Source organism: Trametes versicolor (genome assembly GCF_000271585.1).
Source record: "Trametes versicolor FP-101664 SS1 unplaced genomic scaffold TRAVEscaffold_9, whole genome shotgun sequence".
Taxonomy (NCBI): domain Eukaryota; kingdom Fungi; phylum Basidiomycota; class Agaricomycetes; order Polyporales; family Polyporaceae; genus Trametes; species Trametes versicolor.
In genome coordinates, this window is record NW_007360329.1 from 1,283,574 (window position 1) to 1,305,321 (window position 21,748).

General features: G+C 57.6%; 7 protein-coding genes across 7 annotated transcripts; 2 read left to right on the forward strand and 5 right to left on the reverse strand.

Moving 5' to 3' along the window:
* Positions 1-908: 908 nt before the first annotated feature.
* Positions 909-2,778, reverse strand: TRAVEDRAFT_66106 (uncharacterized protein; the record flags this gene model as incomplete). The annotated part of the gene is made up of 3 exons (XM_008043281.1): positions 909-2,327; positions 2,389-2,494; positions 2,546-2,778. 3 exons carry the CDS (start codon positions 2,776-2,778, stop codon positions 909-911), a joined length of 1,758 nt encoding a protein of 585 aa, XP_008041472.1.
* Positions 2,779-7,231: 4,453 nt separating this feature from the next.
* On the reverse strand, positions 7,232-8,328 carry TRAVEDRAFT_152406 (S-adenosyl-L-methionine-dependent methyltransferase). Its single transcript, XM_008043282.1, has 2 exons — positions 7,989-8,328; positions 7,232-7,935 (listed from the first exon to the last, which is right to left on the reverse strand). The coding sequence occupies exons 1-2, from the start codon at positions 8,236-8,238 to the stop codon at positions 7,310-7,312; spliced, it is 876 nt and encodes a 291-aa protein (XP_008041473.1). The 5' UTR covers positions 8,239-8,328; the 3' UTR covers positions 7,232-7,309.
* Positions 8,329-10,062: 1,734 nt separating this feature from the next.
* Positions 10,063-11,269, reverse strand: TRAVEDRAFT_152410 (uncharacterized protein; the record flags this gene model as incomplete). Its single annotated transcript, XM_008043283.1, has 2 exons — positions 11,183-11,269; positions 10,063-11,123 (listed from the first exon to the last, which is right to left on the reverse strand). Coding segments are annotated over exons 1-2 (1,104 nt in total), but the record flags the coding sequence as incomplete, so codon positions are not given.
* Positions 11,270-11,937: 668 nt separating this feature from the next.
* Positions 11,938-12,863, reverse strand: TRAVEDRAFT_30537 (uncharacterized protein). The gene is made up of 5 exons (XM_008042782.1): positions 12,738-12,863; positions 12,615-12,668; positions 12,461-12,549; positions 12,328-12,405; positions 11,938-12,269 (listed from the first exon to the last, which is right to left on the reverse strand). Exons 1-5 carry the CDS (start codon positions 12,829-12,831, stop codon positions 11,997-11,999), a joined length of 588 nt encoding a protein of 195 aa, XP_008040973.1. The 5' UTR covers positions 12,832-12,863; the 3' UTR covers positions 11,938-11,996.
* Positions 12,864-13,166: 303 nt separating this feature from the next.
* On the reverse strand, positions 13,167-13,828 carry TRAVEDRAFT_50333 (uncharacterized protein; the record flags this gene model as incomplete). The annotated part of the gene is made up of 2 exons (XM_008042935.1): positions 13,167-13,735; positions 13,786-13,828. The coding sequence occupies 2 exons, from the start codon at positions 13,826-13,828 to the stop codon at positions 13,167-13,169; spliced, it is 612 nt and encodes a 203-aa protein (XP_008041126.1).
* Positions 13,829-14,359: 531 nt separating this feature from the next.
* TRAVEDRAFT_73606 (ribonuclease H-like protein) lies at positions 14,360-16,164 on the forward strand (the record flags this gene model as incomplete). Its single annotated transcript, XM_008043284.1, has 8 exons — positions 14,360-14,433; positions 14,484-14,710; positions 14,765-14,909; positions 14,988-15,042; positions 15,115-15,196; positions 15,247-15,380; positions 15,451-15,921; positions 15,983-16,164. 8 exons carry the CDS (start codon positions 14,360-14,362, stop codon positions 16,052-16,054), a joined length of 1,260 nt encoding a protein of 419 aa, XP_008041475.1. The 3' UTR covers positions 16,055-16,164.
* A 355-nt stretch (positions 16,165-16,519) lies between these two features.
* Positions 16,520-21,625, forward strand: TRAVEDRAFT_171763 (uncharacterized protein; the record flags this gene model as incomplete). Its single annotated transcript, XM_008043285.1, has 5 exons — positions 16,520-16,888; positions 16,948-17,109; positions 17,167-17,325; positions 17,386-17,884; positions 20,887-21,625. 5 exons carry the CDS (start codon positions 16,520-16,522, stop codon positions 21,525-21,527), a joined length of 1,830 nt encoding a protein of 609 aa, XP_008041476.1. The 3' UTR covers positions 21,528-21,625.
* Positions 21,626-21,748: the final 123 nt, after the last annotated feature.

Sequence of the window (21,748 nt, forward strand, 5' to 3'; positions counted from 1 at the left end):
CCACTCGGCGCGCAGGGCAACGCGAAGAAGCTGGCGGGCCTTGGAATTGTGGTCTTTCTTTCGACGATCTGACGGGGGACCTGCTTCTCTGCGCAAACCTACCGCTCCTCACGCCCGCGTCTGACATATCGGGTCCCATCGTCGTTCGTGGGTCGGCCTACGCGGCGGATGTGCCGGAGTCCCCATCCAATGCCCTCGCGCGCGCACGCCAGGGCCCCCGCGCGCCGCGCGCGCGCACCGTGCTCGCCACGCTTCTCAGTGCATCGGTCCAGATGATCATCGGTTGGCCGGAATTGGGCGTCACGTACACTGCGCAGCGCGCCGGAGCAATGCATGTGCATGACCGCACGCGGCATGCCCACGGTCGCGGCGGACGCGCTCCCAGCTCTTCCGGACAGGCACGCGCGGTGTGTCAATTTCCGATGGCCTCGCAGCGAAGCTCAACCATCGTGCGGCGGTATAGGGTGCGCGCCGTGTCCGTGCGTCGCCGCGCGTGAAGGCTCGTGTTCGCGATCCCAGAAGCAAGGCAGCTAACGTTAGTGCTGGTCATCGGATGAGACCGAGGGGAGTGGGCGGAAGGCGTAGAGGTGGTGCAACTGACGACACGCGCGCCATCTGAGGCGTTGAGAGAATAGACGAGAAGCGGAGAGCATCAAATCAACAGAAGTAACAAAACAGCAGAGGATAACGAGACTTGAAAACGGAGAGCGGGAACGGGACGATGAGAGCATAGTTGAGAACCGAAACGGACGTTAGCTAAGAGGAGGAGAGCAGGATACACTTGACGCAGCCAGTGAGCAAAGTCCAACGACGCGAAATTGAAAACAGCGAGACCAAAACACTTGCCAGTGTACAAACCGAGAATCAGACGATGGCCATCCAGATGGCCACACGAGCATCATTCCTCCTCAGACGTCTCCCTTCTTTGACACGATCCTCCTGGTGAATTCCACAGGTTTAGCTTTGGCGTTGCCAGGGTGTTTCGACTTGATATGCCTCAGCGTGGCGTCCGCGCGCGAGTACTCTCTATCGCAGAGAGAGCACATCGATATCACGGCGTCCTCTTTCCCCGCCTGCGCTGCGCATATCTTTTTGTGTCGGGAGCAGTCGGCGACGCGGGTGAAGACTTTGCCCGGTCGTGGGCACGTCGCGATAGGGCACTTGAACGCCTCGGGGTGCGTAAGTCGTTCCTGCGCCTCCTGCCACTTCTTGACGGCCTTTGAAGTCTTAGTCGCTTTGCGACCTCGCTTCAAAGGCAGGCGCGGACTAGCGGGTCTCGAGCCGCGGAACGCGCCCTCCCCGGTGTACTCGCCAGAGCCGTCATCGTACTGGTCCTCGTCCTCGTCCTCGTCTTCGCAGTCACTCTCGTCTTCCGCATCGCTATCAGACATGTCATCGTCGACCGACATGTCGCAGGTAGCATGCGAGTGGAGAGTGACACGCGGAACAATCGCGCGCGCAGCAACGGCAGAGGAAGGGCGAGTCGCGGCGGCGCGCACAGCACGAGAGGGGAGAGGGCTGATGAGCCGCGAAGTCGAGGCCGGGCGCGCACCCGATGTGCGTCGCACGGCCGACTTCGCACTCGATGTGCGTCGCGCGGCCGACTTTGTACGCTTGCGCGTGCTCGCGCGCGACACTGGCGGGGGAGGTGGAGACGGCGGGGGAGGCCGGGCAGCTTCGAGTTGCGCGCAACGGGCGGAGCGGCGCTGGGGTGCAGATGCAGGACCAGACCGCTTCTTCCGCGTTTTGGTGTCCTGCGATGCGGCAGGGGCGGGCACTGGGCTGCTCTCCGGGTTGACATTGTCGCCGTCGGGGCTGGTCCATGTCGGCGAGCTCTCGCAATGTGGTGCCGCGAGGTCGACGAATCCCATATGGGGAGGCGAAGGCGTGCCAGTTCCGGCGACCGAGACGGGTGGGTAGGGAGAGCCGGAGGTATGCGCTTCGAGGTCTTTGAGCTTAGCGAGATTCTGTAGCGCACCAAGCCTGACATAAATGTCCTCGGAGCAGCTGCCATGAAGGCCGGGAAGCGGAAAGGCGCCGCCTTGGTAAAGAGGATATCCGAGGGCGCTAGGGGGGTCGTAAAAATCGAAGTCGTCGAAGACGCTGGTGTAGGGCTCAGGGGTGAAGAGTATGTCGCTGTCGGCCGAGGAAATTGAAGGGCTATATCCAGAGGTACTCGAAGAGGGCGACGAGTGCGGGTCGGGTTCCGGAGATCCCTGAGGTGCCGGGTGTTGAAGCCATTCCGTGAGCGCAGCTTGCACTCTGTCAAACCGTTCGCATGCGTTGTTGAGGTCGGTGCCCCAGACAACAAGAGCCTCCTCTCGGGTCTGCAGTCAAAATACATCATCGTCAGGGCCGTGATGACAATCGAACAGTGTAAGCACCCACCAAAAGCGCAAGATGAGTGTCGGCAGGGGAGACGTCGTTGTGCTCCCAATCTAGCACGCCGATGCTGACATCTTCAGATACGTTGAGGTACCCTGTCGGGGTCGCACTATCGGTAACAGGTTCAGAGGAGTTCGCAACCGGTATATGTGTGGCTTACGAGGCGGGGAGTGCCGAACAGAGTGCCCGAGACGCTGCCGTATGCGACGTGATCACAACGTCGGGAATCAGTGCCGTTCCGGTGATCATGGGCGCCGCAGACTCGTGAGACAAAAAACGCCCTCCTTCGAGAGAGTACTCTCTCTGGTCTTGGTGTACGTATACGGCGTGCGTTCCAGGATACGAGGTGTACAATGCCGCGAGTAAGGGGAAGGCGTCGTTGGGCGAACCCATTGCGGTGGAAGGCGGGGGGGAGGGAGCGTTTCTTTACTGAGGGTGGTGCCGAGCCGTTTAAATCATCTTCTTTGTGGGTCCACCGCCGCCCATGAAGCGCCAGGGGCCAAGCAATACGTCCATCCAGCACTCCTGGGGAGGTTCCCGGACCCGGGAATACCACACGTCGGACCGGGAAGCAGTACAAGAAGATGGGATCGGCGTATCAAGCGCTAGGTGCAGCGAGAACAAAAAAATACTTATCCTGGGTTTACAATAACTTGCGCGGTTCCTGGGGTTGCAGGGGCTTCGTGCACTTGTCGGCCCTTCGAATCCTCGCGCACGATCTACGCCATGAGAAGCGTATCGACGCCTCTCGACCGATTAGGGATCGCTCTCCAAGGACATCTTCCGGGGCCGGTGGCACATCGCGTGTAGGACACGAGGCTGGAGGCGCGAGGGAGGCGAGTGCAGAGCTTGGTCGGGCTCTTAGTGCCCCAATGAGTGGTGATGGCGATTGCACCCGCGGCCTTGCACGAGTGGCGAAATGTGGAGAATTTGCCCTGAAGCGATGGTGCATATCAGAACAAGCAACAGGCTGCTCTTTCCAAAGCAGGACGGGAAGCGAATCCAGAGCAACCCTCTTTCCGATAGACGGGAGAAGAGTACAAGGGCAAGGAAGGGGGAGTACGTGAGATGAACGCGGGAACCATCTCAGATCAAGGTCCGACAGCGTCTCCGACGCGCAACGGGCGCTGAGTCGGCGATCTGGGCAGTGGGCAGCATGCAGCGATGGCACGGATTATTATCGCGCAGCATCACGAGGTCAGAGGACAGCCGACGCACCTAACCGACGGCGCTATGCATGAGAGACGGACAGCAACGTTTTTGGAGGTTGATTGCCAACGCAGTGGGTACGCCGCCGCCGTGGGCTCCGTTCGACGGGAGCTGTCGCATCGAGGCCCATCAGCGCTCTGAGTCAATGCGGCGCAGAATGGCAGGAAAAGTCTCCGCCAGACCGTGAGCGTTGATACGGGGAGACTGTCAGCTGGCCTCGTTCCCTAGGGAGAGGCTCGACGACTCACCTGGCCTAGAAGTGCGATGGGAAGTTGCCTGGTCGTTTTCTACCCGCTGCTTATGGACCGGTGCCGTACAGGTCGATAACGGCGTGGCGGATAGCATCAATGCATGCGGCGCACTGATGAGGGACGTCGCACTCGTGACGGGCGGCCCTCGGCGCGCATCCCACGGTGGGCGCTTGGACCCACACACACCTACAGATTGGGTTTACTGCCGATTTCGGCAGAGCTCGGAGGAGGAGTCGGGGATCTGGGCAATTGGTTTAGGCAACGACCGGCCCAGCGTCAGCCGGCCGTCGGGATTGGGCGCCCAGTATTGCACCTGTGATCCCGCAGTCTCGCCGCCCACCCACGGCCATCTGGTCTCGTTCCTTGAACATCCAGCTGGTCCGATGCGTTTCGTATCCTTCATCTTCTTGTCTTCTTGAGACCCTGTATAATCATTGCAATCATCGCGGCGGCGTCGAAATCATGGGATCGTACAGATGGACTGTTGAGCGGCGGTCTTTGCGGCGGAATCCATCCTATCCTGGACGGTCTAGCTGCATCGCAAGATCTGGGGCAGTTCGCAATTTAACCACCGACATAAGGCCTGGTTGGCGTGCACTCTTCCGTCATTGTGCAGTGTGGTAAATGAACGGTGAACCCGTGCTCTTACGGCAGCGGGGGCAGGGACCAGGGCGTGCAGAACCTTACCCCCATTTGGAAGCTTCAGACCAGGACACTCCTTGGAGGTCTGCATCGTTACGATGTCGACATATCGGATCCCCTGACAGGCAAATCCTCTTATTGTACGCTCACAAGGCCCCGTAACGATAGGAACGACGACCCTGCGTGGTGCTCGGCCCTTCGAAGGGCATGGAAATCGGAGGCAACGCGATACAATAGTGAGCATCTCATGCGGCATTGGCTTGCATATCACTTCTCACACTCCCAATCGCGCCCACGAACCAGCCCTCGGCCTTCGTGCTCTCAGGCTTCCAAAGTATGCTTCAAGGTTAGCGGTGCCACTTCCAGGTTTTCACTTGTCTTCGCATGTAACGCAATCCGCGTGCTTCCATCTCGGCAACTCTCGTAACCCAGTTCCTATTCCCGGGGCCACTATCACTCCAGGATCACCCCGCTTATCGCCAACTACAGAGAGAGATGTACACGGGATTCCGCTGATCCTGCACAGGTCTTCGCTGTAGTTTTGGGCAAGTGGTGCCGGGCGTTGTACGTCCTGAACCCCAGACGCGCTGCATTGGATGCCGGAGGACGCGCCTCCGCCCTCCGTCTGACTCGTCGATTGCACCCTGCGCGCTGCACTCCGCCGGGCGCCGGAGGAAGCGTATGTGGTCCACCTGCCCAGATTCCCGCAGAATAAATCTGGCACAAAGGACTGTATGGGATCTTGCTGGATCTTCGAAATTGTGGTTTGATTAAAGAGTGCGAGTGGTCGAGAAGCACCCCGTGAAGTTACGCTGATCACCCGAAAACAGCTCCCGTATGGCCCGGCGCTCCGCTCACACACCTCACCGCGCCCAAATCCCCATCGTCCCAATTGTCGAATGCACTCACGCCCGACCGGAGTCGGGCTCCCTACGGCTGACATTGCGTGCGCGGAGGTAGGCTCGGTACAGACGAGTGCGTGCGAACGTGTTTTTTGCGGGAGACCGCACCGCGTTCCGGAGGTACCGCGGCATCTGACGCGTGTAAACCTCATGACGATCTCTCACATCCGCACTGCGTGGCTTCTCCTCTGCTTGATTTGGCTTACCCGTTCTACAGGTTCCTCCGAGGGCAGGGTGTACGGAAACAGGTACCTCGGGTACAGTCTCTACGCGGGCAAATTATCGTTTTCATCCGATAGATCAAGCCTGAGAATCCGCGGACCAGATGCAAAGATCAGGCACTGCATGTGCACCGAATGCGGCGCATACCTCGTACAAGAAGAGGAACCTCGACACTGCCCACCTCGGGCTCGATAGACGGGAGAACGACGACATGCACCATGAAACGTGGACACGCGCTGACGTTGCTGAGAAAAAACAAAACGTGCAAAAATTCGGGGGGACATCATGCACTTATGGAATGTCACGCAGCGCTGGCGTTGCGGTCCTTGTGTTGTCGGAGTATGGGCTCGACTTCTCAAGGCTGGCCAGCATCACTCGGCGGCGCAAGGAACCATTCCGCAACAAGCAAGTCGCCCACTGTCCGCGCTCTTGCGAAGAACAGGGGGCGTCCTCCACATTCTCGCGCGCACAGCCCTCTCATCGCCATCTCGTCCTCGAGGTAGGGCCTCCTGTCCTAGCAAACCGAGTCTCGCGTGTATCGTCACCAGGCTGCCACGCCGCTCGCCGGGATGTCCCAGCTTGACTCAATGTGACTTTGCACGACAGCACGCCCGCGCGAGCGATCTCGCCCTCGACGTCAGCAGCTAGCGTGTCCGCCCGCAACCTCGCTGTCCGCATCTGCGCACCTAGATCCGCAATGACCATATCACGAACTCTACGTTGCCACCGATTCAACGCCAGCGTTCTTCGGGTTCAACCTTCGCCGAGCGCCGCCCATCCCCAAACCCCGCCGATGGGTAAGGTTTTATTGGGGGGTGCATCATTTCACGAGGCATGCAGCACGGAAGGTCGCCCGAACATGGTGCCGCGGGCGACTGCGGCTCGTCCGCAGGTCAGCGGCCTCTATGCATTCCCAACATTCAAGTGCTCTACGGGCGCCTTGCATGCTTAGCGTCGGGATCTGGGGGAGTCGGCGATGTCGAGGAGGTCAAGGGTACTCGAAAGCGCCAGCGCCGAGTCTAGACTAGGCGCGAAGTTGTGACCGGCGGACACGAGGGAACTCACCTCGATATACCTCGGGACCTTCTCTCCGAGCGCATGCGATGGACCATTGCAACGGCGCTTCCGTCGACGGGGGCTTCGGGCTCGTGCCGTCCTCGATGTCGTCGCTCAAATGTGAGCATAGCAGGGCCTCAGGAGCGACCAGGTTGCCGCCTAGGGCGGTAGAGGTAAATCTAGCAGTAAGCTCAGAGAAAGTACATCCAGTGCGCCGTGCAGCGTCGCGTATTCTGGACATTGAGACAGACATCAGAGGCAGGATACAGGGCCGGGCACAGCTGATGTGCGCGGGGACCTATTGCCACTGTGTCTGCGGTTCAAAGTGTCTAGTTTGCAGACTCCAGGTCGAGGCAAGTATGCCCTTCCAGCCGAAATTGAAGAGGGCCCCAGGAGAGCGTGCTGTCGAGTCGAGCCATGGGCGGGGTGAAGCGACCGGCGACGTCGGCCGCAACATCAACGTTGTCGGCAACATCCGCCCCGGCGGTTCGTAGCAGCATGGCGGACAAGCGCCCGTCGTGCGCCTTGTTCTCCTCCCGCCCTCCTCCGACGCGCTCTTGTTCAGAATATCCTAGGTTACGGCTAGTATCACAATATACACATTGTCTCCACATGGCTTGGTCCCTCGTCGTGATATTGCTATTACTTCGCCGCAAAAGTCGCCACCCAGATGTCCATCGTGCGGACGCTTTCTCCCCTGCTCTTCAGCAGTCCGTATGCTCCCTGGACGGAATCTCTGGCGGCGAGGGCCACGGATTTCTCCTTCTCGTCCTTCACGACGCTCTCTATCTCGCCTAGGAACTTGTCCGACAGCACCCAGCCGACCTCCCACTTCCCGTCCAACATCCCGTCCGGAGGGCTCAGGATCATCTCCTTCTGGACCGTGAAGCCCGCAGCGTTGGCGACGTTCCGCAGGCGTTCCGGCGATAACACGGTGCGCACGTTGCTTGTGGAAATTGGCTTCCTGCATTCGAGCGACGCCTGCGCCAGCGTCGCGAGAACGTGCGGCACGCCGCGATAGTCTGCGGCGGTGAGTGAGTACTCCGAGATGCACACGCGGTCGGCGCGGGAGAGAAGTGCGGCGAGGATGTCGGAGACGACCTGAGGTGTGGCGAAATACCAGGTGCACTGCGCCAACACCGCGGTGGTGTAGCGCTCCGTGGTACTCTGGAGGAAGTCAAGCGGGTCTGCCTGGACGAAGTTGATGCGCGGGCCCAGCGAGGAGGCCTTCAGATGCGCCTGCGCTTGTCCCAGCGTAAACGGCGATCCTGCGCAAACCCGCTCAGTAACGACGCTATAGGGCGCAATTTCACATGCATACCATAGTCAAGGCTCGCGGGGTCTATGGCAGTCACAGATCCGGCGTCCCCTGCTGCCGCGGCGAGGACGATTGTGCAGTCGCCCTGGCCGCAGCCGATCTCGAGGATTTTCTCTCCTGGCCAAATGTCCCATGTCTTCACAAGCTGCGCTCGCTGCTCGATCTGAGATCGAACGATGTGCAACTGCCCTGCGCCGTGAGGGTATAAGTCGGCGAGGGCGTCGAGGTCGTCGGCGGACGGTGGGGGAGACATGATCGACACTTTCGTATCAAGGTCGACTCAGGGGCGCGCTGTTATATCCCCGATCCTGACTCCTCACTCTGCTCGATCGGGTCCGGCGACAGGAGTCAAGGTGCGTTCACACTTACCGTCCCGGTTCAGGCGGCATCACCGGTACCATGCGTCGTCGTCGTCGTCGACCCTTCCTGAAGGGGCACGGTCTCGTGATCGCGCCTCGTGGGGTGCATTCGGGCGGAGGCGTGCTTAGATGGGAGTTGCATGAAACTCAGATTCTTTCAGAAATCTACGCTGTCAGACTACGTGCTCTACACTTAGTCCTTCTTTGACATAGTAAACGAAATACTGCGCTTCGGGCGGGACAGTACCATCCCAGAGCACGTCGAACGTAGTGCGCGTCAGGAAGCTGTGGTCTTCCCAAGCTTCGCCTGGGAAGACGACCTCGGTAATGAGGCACGCGCACCGCTCCTGCGAAGCGTTCGACGAAGCCGCGTCGAGGTCTTCCTGGAGAAGATGGGATATCCTCCACACGCCCGTAGGAACGAGCAGCCGGAGCAGCTCGTCGGGGTGTACATTCGGGCCCATGACCCATGTATAGGGCTGAAGGTTCGACGACTCCATGTGCAGATGGAGAAGGCAAAGGGGAATGGGGGTGGCTACGATGGGGCCATCAGCATGCTTGCAGAATATTCAGGTACTTGTGTATACATACCGATAAGCTGGATGTTGCGAGGTACATAGAGTCCTACGGCGGAACGTCTGCAGACGGAGCAGAATGTGCATCTTGCGAGTCGTCCCGTAGATCAGGAGCAGCACGGGAAGCCTTGTCCACGACCGGCTCCGTGGGCCGAGCGACGACGCTTGCGGGAGCGGCAGCCGCCGTTGCCGATGGTTTTGCAAGGTGCGCTACGTGAGAGGTGCTAAGGGACCATGAGTTGGTATTAGTAGTTGTGAGAAGAGGCAGCAGACGAGGACTAACGTCGTTCCTGGCTTGTGCTTGACGCGAACGAGATTTCTTTTCAACGTAGCTGCATGTCGGTGTATCTGTCGTACGTAGTAGCTGTCGACGTAGTCCGAGTGAACTTTGAGCATATCCGCCAGATGCGAGATGTCCGGGACGAGATCGTCTGGGATGCATCTCTCCATGCGCATATCGTCGAAAACGGCAAGCTTCCATATGACGGAGTCGAGATGCTTCGATTCAAGGGTGATCCGCACCTTGTCTGCCGCGAACAGCCCCAGCAGAGTACGAGTCAGCTCGGCCACGACGTCCCGCGTGCAGGCGCACACTGTCTCCTGGTCGTAGGGAGGGAGGGATGGTATCAAGTGTCGATTGGCGGCGCACTTCAGAAAGTGGGTGACATTGTGCAGATACCTCGTATGAGCGGCCTTCGCATCGTCCAAAGACGCCTTTGTGAGGCGCGACTGCTCGAGACGGACCTGGCGATATGCCCCGACAACGGCTGGTCAGGAGCTGGAATAAGTACACGCGAAGCCGCGAGAGGGAGAACAACTTCACCTAGCAGCGAGACGTTTCTTGGTGGTTTCTGACGTTCCATAATCAAGCTTCTGCCTTCTATTATAAGGCGATCTCGGTTGACGAACTTCACCGCAGCGGAAGTCTTCATGGACTCAAGGTGATCGGCGATAGCATTGCAAGTGGACACTACCCATTCTGCGTCGGACGCCTGTATACCGGACGACCACGATCCGCAAGCGAAGTAGACGCCCAGGGCGGCTACTTCGTCGTCCGGCAGAGGTTCATGATACCGCCGAAGTACGCACAAGATGATCTGGAGCCAGAGCAGTTGCTGTTGATTACCCCACCCCAGGGGACCATGCGGTGAGTCCGCTGCAGCACCGAAGTGCTCTCTAGCGGACTTGTGAAGCTGCCGGAAGTAGTAGACGACGTCGCCAGAGTCGAAGCCCATGAGACACACGGAGGCGGCCGAGAGGGCGTCAGGGTGCAGGGTGGCGCTGTATGCCTCGATGAGGATTTGTGTGTCTAAACGACGTGCGATGCCGTCGATATCCGACCGTTCCCGTCCCTGCCATGTCTGCTTGGGGCCTTTCCAGGCCTCTGGTGGCGAAGCTATGATGCGCCTCAGTCGTCGAGTCGTACTCCGTGCTTGACAACTGAGAGATTTCCAGTGCGCCAGTGAGACATACAAGCGGAGACGTTGACGGAAGGTGTATAGCAAGTGTTGCGCGGAAGTGAGAATCCTCGTCACGGTATGATGCCCGGTCGATATCGAAGTACAGACCCAATAGGCGTATCGCTTTGGCTGCCAGATGGAGTTGATTGCGCGGATTTGGGGGGTGAGATACGAGCACTGGTGGTTGACGAGAGGGAGCAGCGTGGTGACGGCAGTGAAGACGCCAAGGAGGCAGACGAGTGTCGATGCGACGGCTGCAACGGTGCCATGGAGTGACCAGAGAAGGATTAGAAGTCCAGTGAGGAAGAGCGCAAGGGCGAGCTGAAGGAGGACGGGGATGGTGTTGACGACGTCCTCTACGTGCCATGTCCTGAGGTGGTTCAGGCGGTACTGGCGCATCTGCGCAACGGAACGAGCGTTTCCGGAGACACCGGCGCTATACTCGTTCAACCATTGCTTGACCATGATGCCTACGGAGGCGGAGGCCAGGCTGAGGATGAGACCGGCGAACCATAGCGCGTTCAGCCAGACAGCCCAACGCGGGACAGGGGGTGGTGAGTCCGCATTCGCGCGATCAGTGCTCGCCGGCTGGGTGGAGTTAACGAAGGGAGGATTGATAGAGAAGCTCGCGAGCTGAGAGGATATTTGTTGCAACACGGCGAAGGAAGGATCGGGGGCGGCTGGCTGGAGCAGGAGGTATGACTGCACATTGAACGTGGTGAGGACGGCCGAGAAGAGACCTGCCTTGAGATGCGTCGCTTGGTCAACGATACGATCGTCAGCGCAGCCAATCGAGTACGTACGAAGACCAGGTAGGTGTCGATCTCCTCCTTCCAACGCTTGATCATCTCGTCGCTGTACTTCTGAACCGTCTCGGTCGTATCCTTCCAGGCCTTTGACCTTTGCTCTTCCGTGTACACCTTGTCTCGTTTGCGATACATGTCCTGGGTCACGATTGAAGATCAAAGAGTCAAGACGGGCCACTACGCAGTACAGACATACATACATATATATTTCCTTGGACGGGAATTTCTGGGTAGTTCCGTGCCGCACTTGGCTCTTTTGACCCTCCCTTGAGACGTTGTGTACGCCTCAGCTATCGGCAGAGAGCACGATACACAAAGTACTCACAGTTTCGCCGGGCTCTGCTTCAGTGGGAGACTCCCGTCCAGACGGGTTGGGGTCGTTAATATGGGGCGGCTCAGTGGGTTCTCCCACTAAGAGCGGGTCCGGTTGATGGTACTCAGACATTGAGAGACAGCCGTGTAGCGTGTAGATGAGGGATGTGCAAGGCAAGTTGCAAGCCACAGTACGACTGCGCCGAATGGAGACTCAGATCTCAGAGCGCTCTCGAGCGTCTACATAAGTTCCCAATCGGGAGCATCCTCCCTCAACACCTCCTGCAGAAATCCTCTGAATATTAATGCCATGTCCATAACTCAGATGTTTCCCCAGACTAAGCCCGGGCGGGATGGACGGGGGCGTACCATCGGGACTCGTCGACGTTCGTCCCTGAAGAGATACGGTCTTCGTAGGGCTGATTCGAGCAGGGGCGTGCGTTATTATGAGATACGGCGTTCATTCAGGGATTTGTGCCGTCAAACAGCCTACTCTACCCTAGTCCTTCTTTACATACTCAATGAGATACTGCGCCTCGGGGGGGACAGCGCCGTCCCAGAGTGCTTTGAACGTAGCGCATGTCAGGAAGCCATGGTCTTCCCAGGCGAAGCCCGGGAAGACGACCTCGGTAATGAGGCACCCGCACCGCTCCTGTGAAGCACTCGAGGAAGCCGCGTCGAGGTCTTCCTGGAGAAGACGGGACATCTTCCAGACGCCCGTAGGAACGAGCAGCTGCAGTAACTCGCCAGCGTGCACGTTCGGGCCCATGACCTATATCCAATGTGACATCGTAAATGAGCAGCTCTATACACGGATACTCGGGTCGCACCTTCTTCTCAATGGTGGGAGGGCTTCCGGGCGTGATTAGAGTGTACTCTGCACGGCCTTGATGGAGAACGTGCATCGTCTGTAAAAGATTCTCAGGAACGTTACGTCAAGGGACACAATTACACGTAACTTACCGCAGACTTATTCATGTGGAACACGCCGTTGGCCTCATCTGGGGTGAGCAGATAGTGGATAGTCGTCGACAGGGGGCGCGGTGCTCCGTCTACCAGTGAAACCTTCAGTCAGTCAGGCGCATTTTGCGGCGGACGAGTACGAAGATAGACATACTCGCGAACGGAGATGGGACTTGTTCTTCTTGACGGTCTGTCTCAACAAAATAACCTGTTAAGAGATAGAATGAGTCCGGTTAGCTCGTCGCGGAGAGGGCGCGCGCGTGTCCGTAGCACGGACCTCCTTCCGGATGCTTGATTAGCTTGAGGTCTTTGATAAGCACCGAGTTCGGGATGGCATACGAGTTGTACTGCGAAGACGCGTTTGTCGACATGTTGATGGTTTACTTCTGGAGCCTCCGTCGATAGGTACGTGGCAGTAGGTGAACAAGGCAAGTCGAGTGTGCCTATCTTCGAAGCGCGCGGAGGGGATCGATAGCACCATGATCGAGGCAATAGGATTGATTTTTTTACAAAGCAAGGCGACTATACCGGGTACAAGCCATGCACGCAACGCCGCTATGCGCGCCGAATCACAAACATGGTACGACTATCACGAGGAATGGGGAGACTGCGGCCGCGGTCTTTGATGGGCTATCGCGAGCCCGAGTGGGTTGGGACACTTCAAGAGACCCCGGCAGAGGACTCACCTCCGGACCAACATAGTATCCTAGGTGAGGATGTTTACCGCCGTGCGCACCAGATCGCGATCGCCTTCGTATGTCAGCATTTGGAGGGCCTCCTCGATAGGATAGAGCCCGGCTTCTCCAAAGCCCTCCAAGGCCATGTGGGTTCCGCGTTCCGGAGCCGATGGTGCGCTTTCCTGCCCGCTCGCAGCGATGTCGACGCTGCCGATGTACCAGAATATAAGCTTCGCCTCGCTGAGGCTGGTAGGTCGAATCGTGATCATGAACGGCTCCGTGCCACCTTCCACGATTCTGACAATATCCGACTGGAACGCAATCGCGGAGGGATCGACAGGAGGGGGAGCCCGCGTCGGAAGTCGAGGCACGGGGTGTATATGGCATCGGTACCCAGTCTCTTCGAAGACTTCCCGAATGGCTGTGGCGGCGAGGTCTTCACCTTGATCTTTCCGGCCTTTCGCGAGTAGCCACTCGTTTTTGCGCGTGTAGTGCACTAGGAGAACCTTCTCTGGCCTGTCCTCTACGAATTCGAAAGAGATGGCCCCCGCGGATAGGACGAACTGGGACGAGGTGAATTGTGACTGCGTGCGGCGTCCTGAGCACTGTCAGTGTGATACGTAAAAAGAACAGGCGCCGACTACGCACTTCGCGTGAAGACGTTCTTGACCACATAGTATAGGGTCGGCATTGTAATGACTGCTGCCGCCGTTCCTAATATGATCGCATACGTACGACCACCACGAAATGCTAAACCGATATAAATTGTGAATATAGATATGACACTGGCACAAGCAAAAGCGAGAGCGTACTGTGCAAATAATCCATCTTTCTGTCCAGGGATCTGCTATGTTCAAGATATCGAGCTGAGATGTGTTGTTCCTACGCCGGATGTGCGTGTGCGTGAGCACTCAGCCGGACGTTGTCGAGGAGGAGGTCGCGGCTAAAGTCAGAGAGCACACTGAGCGTCTATTTCCCAGTGCCCAATCGGCGCTCTGTAAGGCCACGTGATATGACACGACACGCGACGCGCCGTCGCGACCACGTCGCGTCCTGCCACAACAGCCGCGGCGAGGAGGTTCAGCTGCGGCTGCCTGCATCGCTCTCCCACGCATTCCTTCTACCACCAACCACTTGCGAGACATTGTGCGGAGAGCGACCTACAAGAACACACAGTGTCTTGCGTCTGTGGCTAGTAGTGCTTACGAGTCTGTTGAGAGCGATGCCAAGCAACACCACGAAACCCGGCTTCTACGCCGTCGCAAAAGGCCGAAAGCCTGGGATTTATACGGAATGGTAGGCAGTACGACTTACTTGGAATTCCCGTACTGATAGCTGTCGCATAGGACCGACTGCAAAGCGCAGATCTTAAACTATAACGGCGCGAAGTATAAGAAGTTCCCGAACCCCTCCAAAGCTGAGGCTTGGATCCAGGGCAACGTAGGGTCTGACGTCGCCCGCGCGGCTATGGAGACCTTTCTGGCATCGAATGCGACGTTTCGAACCGACGTGCTACCTCAGACTGCACCCGAAACTCACTCCGCCCCACCAGCTGTATCTACCGCAGCAGGAGGTCCGTCATCGGCGGCCTCAATAGACGGCGAGCTTGTGGTTCAATCGGCTACAGCAGCAGCGACATCGCCTTCGAAACCGTTTGGGCTGCCCGCAGAGGGTCAACCTTGGATTGTTTACACAGACGGCTCGTGTCAAGGAAACGGCAAGCCGGGCGCGGTGGCCGGGATCGGCATATGGTGGGGCAAAGACGATCCGCGGTAAGTTTTCCGCGTCTGGACTTACATACAAGCACCCACAACGTTTCTCACGTTTATGTTTCACCGCCACCACGACAGGAACACATGTGAACGCTGCCCCGGTGATCAGACCAACAACCGCGCGGAGCTCATCGTAAGTACTAGCCGCGCACACACACAAAGTGGCGCCTCTGCTCACACCGCGCTTCGCGGACTCGGAATGCAGGCGATCATCCGCGTTCTAGAGACGGCACCTATAGACACACACGCGCTCGTTATCAAGACGGATTCGTCGTATAGCATCAATTGTGGGCACTTTGCTACGTAATTGACGGAAGGCTAACTCACGGGTTCTCAGGTCTAAGTGATTGGCTCCCTATGTGGAAGAGGAACGGCTGGAGACGTAGCACCGGGAAGCCGATCTTGAACGTTCCGCTCATAAAGTACGCCGACGCTCTGCTACAAGAGCGCCGCGAGTCCGCGAAGCAGCCGGTGAGTGCGCAAGCACCTTCGATATCTTTACCAGGGGGGAGCGTCTCATTGTTCATCTTTATGTACCTAGGTGGATCTCGTGAAGGTCCTAGGACACTCCGGTGAAGAAGGGAATGAGGGTGCCGATCGACTGGCGAATCTCGGTGCCACGATGCCTACTGTGCCAGATCGCGACTGGGCGGATCTCATAGAACAAACTCGAGCTCGTGTCAACATGGTTCGCCCGGCTCAAGGGGTAGCGATAATGCAAGACACCGCTCGCAGTGACGTACCCGTCGCTCGGGCACCGCTCACCAATGGGAACATTGGACGACAAGCTCAGGTCGACGTTCCCAATGTACCAGCAGTGGAGAATGTGATCAACCCGCCCGAACCAGCGGCAGCAGATCGGAGAGTCGTCGTACCACGACGTACGAAGCCGGTCAGTGCCGCGAAGTCATCGGTATCCGCAGCAGCCGCGAAGGCACCTGCATTGGTTTCAGACCCGCAAGACATCGTGTACGGTGATCCCAATACTAAGATCTCACCCGAGGAATGGGATGTGCGTACCACCGTCACTCTTGATACAGCTGCATTCGCTGACCTTGCGCTGCGCCGACCAGCTTTACGCGGCTTGCATCCTCTCGGACGAAGAGTTCTTGGAGGAGGCCGAACAGCAAGGCGTGTACGACTAACGCTTCGTAGTATATATATGGGCTACTTATCCCCGTGGCCATGGATCTCAACTGGTCTTGTGCGTCTTCCGTCTTGTATTGAGCGTCGGTGTATTACCAGTATGCCCCACAATGCAGCCTATGGTTCGAAACAGAGTCGGCCCCTCCGAGTCGAATATTGATCACACAGTGCGGGGCGCTTGCATGCTATCGAGCACTATCATTCACCGGTACGTATCAACACGTAATAGCCTACCTCGTTGTTGACCTCACGGCTGCTTGCCAGGTCGCATCCCTCGCTTCGAGTGAGTGCGCATTTTAGTGTTCTGATACACGTGCGGCATGGTATACATTCGCCTGCTACTCCGTGCACGCCATAATTCGGCACCGTATGCCCCCACGTGGGTTGCATAAACAACCTTAATATCTGCATTCTCCATACCCCTGAGGCTGTCTTGGCCCCTCGCAGCTTCTCTTCCGACCACCATGACGACAAACACCACCAGCACGTTGATCCGAGGACAGTACACCGTTCAAGTGACGATCGAGCCGCATGACGAGCAACCCCGTTTCCTCAAGAACATCTATATAAACGCCCAACATCCGACTGATGGGCGCGTCGGATCGCTCGTAGCACTCGAAATCGACCGCGACAAGTGCAGGGGAGACCTCATTTGGATCTTGGACGAAGAGTCGCAAGAGCTGTCTGAGTTCGCCACGACTCTTTTCGACAAATTTGGTAGGCTGAAGCCGGAACTCGTCGAGCACGAGCACCTGAAAGGGACCGGCGTATGGGGCCGCGAACTCGATAGCGGAAAGATCATCTACGTTGTGTCGGTGGACGTAGAGGAAAAGGTCAGGGGCTTTGAGCGCGTCTTATTTTTCCAACGGTCAGCGCTAATGTTTTTGAGCAGTTCAGAAGGAACGGTATAGCATCTCTCTTGCTACGCGAGGTCGCCCAGCCCCCGCTAGCCTCGAAGGGTACATTCTTGTTTGCATGGCCATCACCCATCGGCAGTGCCAACAAAGACGAGTGGAAGCGGGAACGCGACGCTGCTGTCAACTTGTTCCACAAGGTGTGTCCAGCTTTGTGTCCCTGTTACCGCAATGGAACTAATCAGGAACCCTTTTAGAATGAGTACCGTCGCATCGGCAGGACTAGTTTCCTAGCGTATGCGCCAGACACGTCTCATCCCTCCCGCTCCCTCCCTGCTGGGGACGATGTTGAAAGCCACGCCGCTACCTTCCAGCCGGCCGCTCAGCCCGCCCCTCCTCAAGGCGCGGGACTCAGGGTCCTCCCAGATGGGACCATGGCCTGGGGAGAACATCAGGCCGAAGATGCGAACACTGAGAATGACGCTGCCTATCCATTGCACTTCATGATCGAGTCCGCCGCCCTCGGTATCCCCGTCCGCGATATAGAAGGCGCCATTCGCGACGCATACAGCCGAAACCCCACTCTTATACACCAGAAGGACGATCGCGGGTTCACTCCCCTCCACGCCGGCGCGTACGCCGCCAACCTCTCCGCCGTCAAAGCCTTGCTCGCATTGCCGGCGGAAGCCAACATTGCGGACGATCTCTGTGAGCGGGACAACGTCGCGGCACGCACGCCGGTGGAGCTCTGCGAGCAGAAGATGCGCGACCTGAAGGAAATGATGCAGAGCCTTGTCGGGAAGTGGCCGGGACACAGCGAAGATGCTCTCCGCGTCGTCTTCTTGCTCAAGCGCGCTGCAGGAGAAAACATTGTGGTCAGCGAGGACGCCTTCGTAGCTACGCGCAAGTGGGGCTGCACATGCGGCCAGTGCACTGACGGCTGGCTCTCTCCGCGTATGCGTTACCGCCTGCTAAGTACGTGCGCACTCTTCCCGTGCAACTTATTACTGAGATGCGCTATAGCCGAGGCGGAGATCTCGTCGGACGGTATGCAGATGAACACGTGGGGCGCGACATCCGCCGGATCGTTCGAGTTCGACTTAGCTGTCGGCTATCTCCCCCCTGAGGTCCGAAAGCGGGTCACGAAGGCAGTCTACCGGGACTACACCTCCGTCGTCCGGACGATCGCGGACGTCCTCAAGAAGCCAGCATCAGCAAAAAGGGCGATTCGATGCAGCGGGCGAGAGAGCGAGATGGAGGCGCCAAAGCGATGGAAGCGCCCGCCGCCTGCGCCGAGGGATGGCAAGACCTTCCAAGACGCTCTCGCCACTAGGCGCATACGACGGGGCATTGCATTTTCAAATCGGTCGATACTGTATTTTGTAGGACTTTATAGCACAGGGTCGTAGACCACAATACACTTGTACTCAGAGCTTCAAGTCGAGTCTCTTAGCCCGACCTGTCACGTGACTGAAATTGGCATGACGCGGTCGCGTCCAAGTCGCGTCTCCCTTGGACTCTCCCTCGATCGGGCCCCCTGCAAACTTGTTGCCCTACGCCCTGCGCTCTGCGCTATATAAAGACCACTGGAGCCCTCGACCCTGCTCGTCGCTTCTTTCCCTCGTACCACCATCTGCGCCCCGGGCCCCCCATCTTTCCTCACCCTTGCGTCTCCTTCGAAATCAACACCCGGCCCCCCTTCGCCCTTCCTCGGCCGCCATTTATTTGCTATGGTACATCATATATGGGAGAATAGAACCATAAGGTGAGCACCGGTAGGCCTCAATGCACCTTACAGTGTGGTGAGGTGATATATTCGCATATATGCGCATATATGGACATATTTTCCTTGTATGCTCTCGCTGTCCCTCTCGCGCGTGCTCGCAAAGTCAAGCTACGGTCCTGCACTTACCGGCAACCCTCTCTTTCGTATACATCTATCCACACCGTACGTGTTTTCACTGCTGTTCTTTGACAGGCTCTGGCTGAAGTCCCATGGGCGTTATTGAGGTGCGTCACCCCTTCTTTCCTTCCGTTCGGTCTTATCCTCATCTGTGCTCACACGGTTACGCTCCCTGCCGCTCGCTTACTCGTCTGTGGGTCGTCTCCGGTTGCGTACTCTCCCGCTCCCCCTTGCACACTAGTACTGACGTCCGGCTGCGTGCGGTGCACTTCATCTATCGTGTAGTTCATTCGTTTCAAATATATATGATCTTCTTTATACTTTCGCGAGCGCCCGCACATTTTTCGATTGCGCGATGAGAGCAAATAATATCTGTATGATTGCGCGCGAGGCTTTATAATGTACTGTAAGCATGGTCAGCCACTGCAAGACCCTGTGCGGGCTATTGTATTGCACTGGAGCTGTCCGCGCGGCATCTGACAATACGCTGCCGCCTGCGATGGATGCCACTAGACTTCGTGGATTCACTGTAATGATTAGACGTACACTACTTGTGCGACAGGGAGATACTTATGATCCAGCGCTATCCAGAGGGCTGCAGACTGTATACCCTGTTTCGTGATGAGGGCCCGCGGGTTTACCAACCGCCGCAAACGTCCAGGCAGAGCTTCTCGGGCGCGCTGGGTACTTCTTCGGGAAGGGCGGCAAGGTGGAACACGCGATGGACTATGTCCTGCACTCGGCCATGGGACAGTCCCCGCTCGGCGATGGCACGTGGGACGACCTCCAGGAAGAGTGCGCGACGGATGGTAGCCGCGGCCCCGCAGCGTATGCTGCGATGCCGACGTGCGACAACGACCTCGAGTTTCTCTGTGTGGCGGACAGGCTGGCTCTTGGGACCATGGACAGATACCGCAGTGGTGGCGGTGTATTTGACGACTCTGATTCTGATGATGAGATGGACGAGGACGAGGACGAAGAGGACGACATGTAATCCGAACTGAGCCCATAGGTATCCTCGCGCGGTTGCTGCAAAATGCGACGAGTGGGCGGATATAATGACACTCCTGGGTCTCTGAATGAATGTCAGGACACTTGAGCCATGTTCTATTTGGGCGATTCAATGACTACTGCAGTACATACGCCCCTACACATCAAGAACGTCCTGCATAACCGAAACCCATGGGTCCAGGTGGGTCCCCGGTTTATACGTACACAGCCCCACGGGCCCTTTACCGTACAATTCGTAGTCCTCGAGAGTAGTGAAGAACGCTGGGAGGTTTAAGTTGTGGCAACCAGGCGGTTGTTTGTGCTTGTTAAGATCCCAAGCCTCCGCCTTCCCTATTAGGGATTCTTTGCAACGCCGATATGGGCGCTAATATTCCTGTCATTTGTCGGGTGGGTCTTAGTAGGCCACCGCGGCAATTGATATTTCGGCTCTCCTATGTTATATACTCTCTGTTACTATCGTTATATTGAGACCCTTATCTGAACGGCCTGCTGGGAGCCTCTCATAGGGCAACTTCTCCCGTTTCTATGTCGCTACGAGTGAAAACTGGAAACGTTCGGCAATCGTACCATCTATAACTGGTCATTTGAAATCTCGGTAATGTAGTGGCATACACGGCAAGGCACGCAACACGGGCGGAGAACACTAGGTCATAGCAATACGCGGAGGTCGATCGTCGCTAATCTCATAGCTTTCTAGATGACCCAACTCACCCTCCAGTCACGTCGACTCAAAGGACAGACATCTTATCATCCTTATGAGCGGCATGATATCAGTTACATGCGGTCTTTTTGTTTTCCTGCACGCCACAATTCTAGTGCAGGCTAGCACTCTCCATTCCTCCTGCCAGTGCCCCTAAAGCCCGGTCGGTACACCCCTATCGATCACCTTTGCAATATCCCTGTCAACTACCACCATGACTACGTCTACCAACATGCTGGCCCTAGGGACATGCACTTGCGGTCAATGCACAGCCGGGTGGCTCTCTCCGCGCATGCAACACCGCCTACGCAGTACGTGCCCATCACTATCTTGGTTGCGGGGCGATCTTAAGACGTGTTACAGACGAGGCTGCAATCGCAGCGGATATGATGGATTTAAACACTTGGGGCGCCACCTCGACCGAAGTGTGCGAGTCCGAGCAATCCGTCCTCCATCTCCCCCGCGAGGTTCGAGGGAGCCGGATCACCAAGGTGTTCTACAATGACTACATAACCGTCGTTCGCGCCATCGCCGACGTTCTCGGCCAACACGGCCTCGCAGGAGTGCCCTCCGCTGCCAACGTCGAGGGAGAGCTGCGTGGGCAGGCGCGCCGCTTCTTCGGGAAAGGCGGAAAGGTCGAGCACGCGATGGACTACGTCTTCCATTCTGCCAAGGAACAATCCCCGCTCGGAGACGGGACGTGGGACGAAATGCAGACAGAGGCGGCGGCGGAGAACGAGCCCAGCGCCGTGGCGTACGCTGCGCTGCCGACCTGCGACAATGACCTGGCGTTCGCCGACGTAGCAGAGAGGTTGGGCCTCAGCAACGCGGACGGTTTTGGAGCTTCGGCGCAACTATCCCGCGACTTCAGCGACTTCGTCGATCCCGACGATGACGTGATGGAGGGGATCGAGGACGATGATGGTGCTATGGCCCTCGAGGACAGGAGGATTGTCGACTACATTGTACAGGCTTTCAGAGAGGCGAGGGGAGGGCGTGTCTAACGCGAATGGCCGCAGTGCAGATCAAACTGGGAAGTACGGATTCTCATACTGTTGTTTTGTGGTAGTATCAAGTTGCTTGCGCCCAGACCCTTGGAATTTCTAGGATCAAGCGTCATTGCATCATCCCGTTCCCCGCACTTCGGTGTATGGCTGGTAGTAGAGGCATGGCCCCGCCGGGTACCGGCGTAGGTGCCACCTGTGTCTGTCTAAGGTGTCATGCT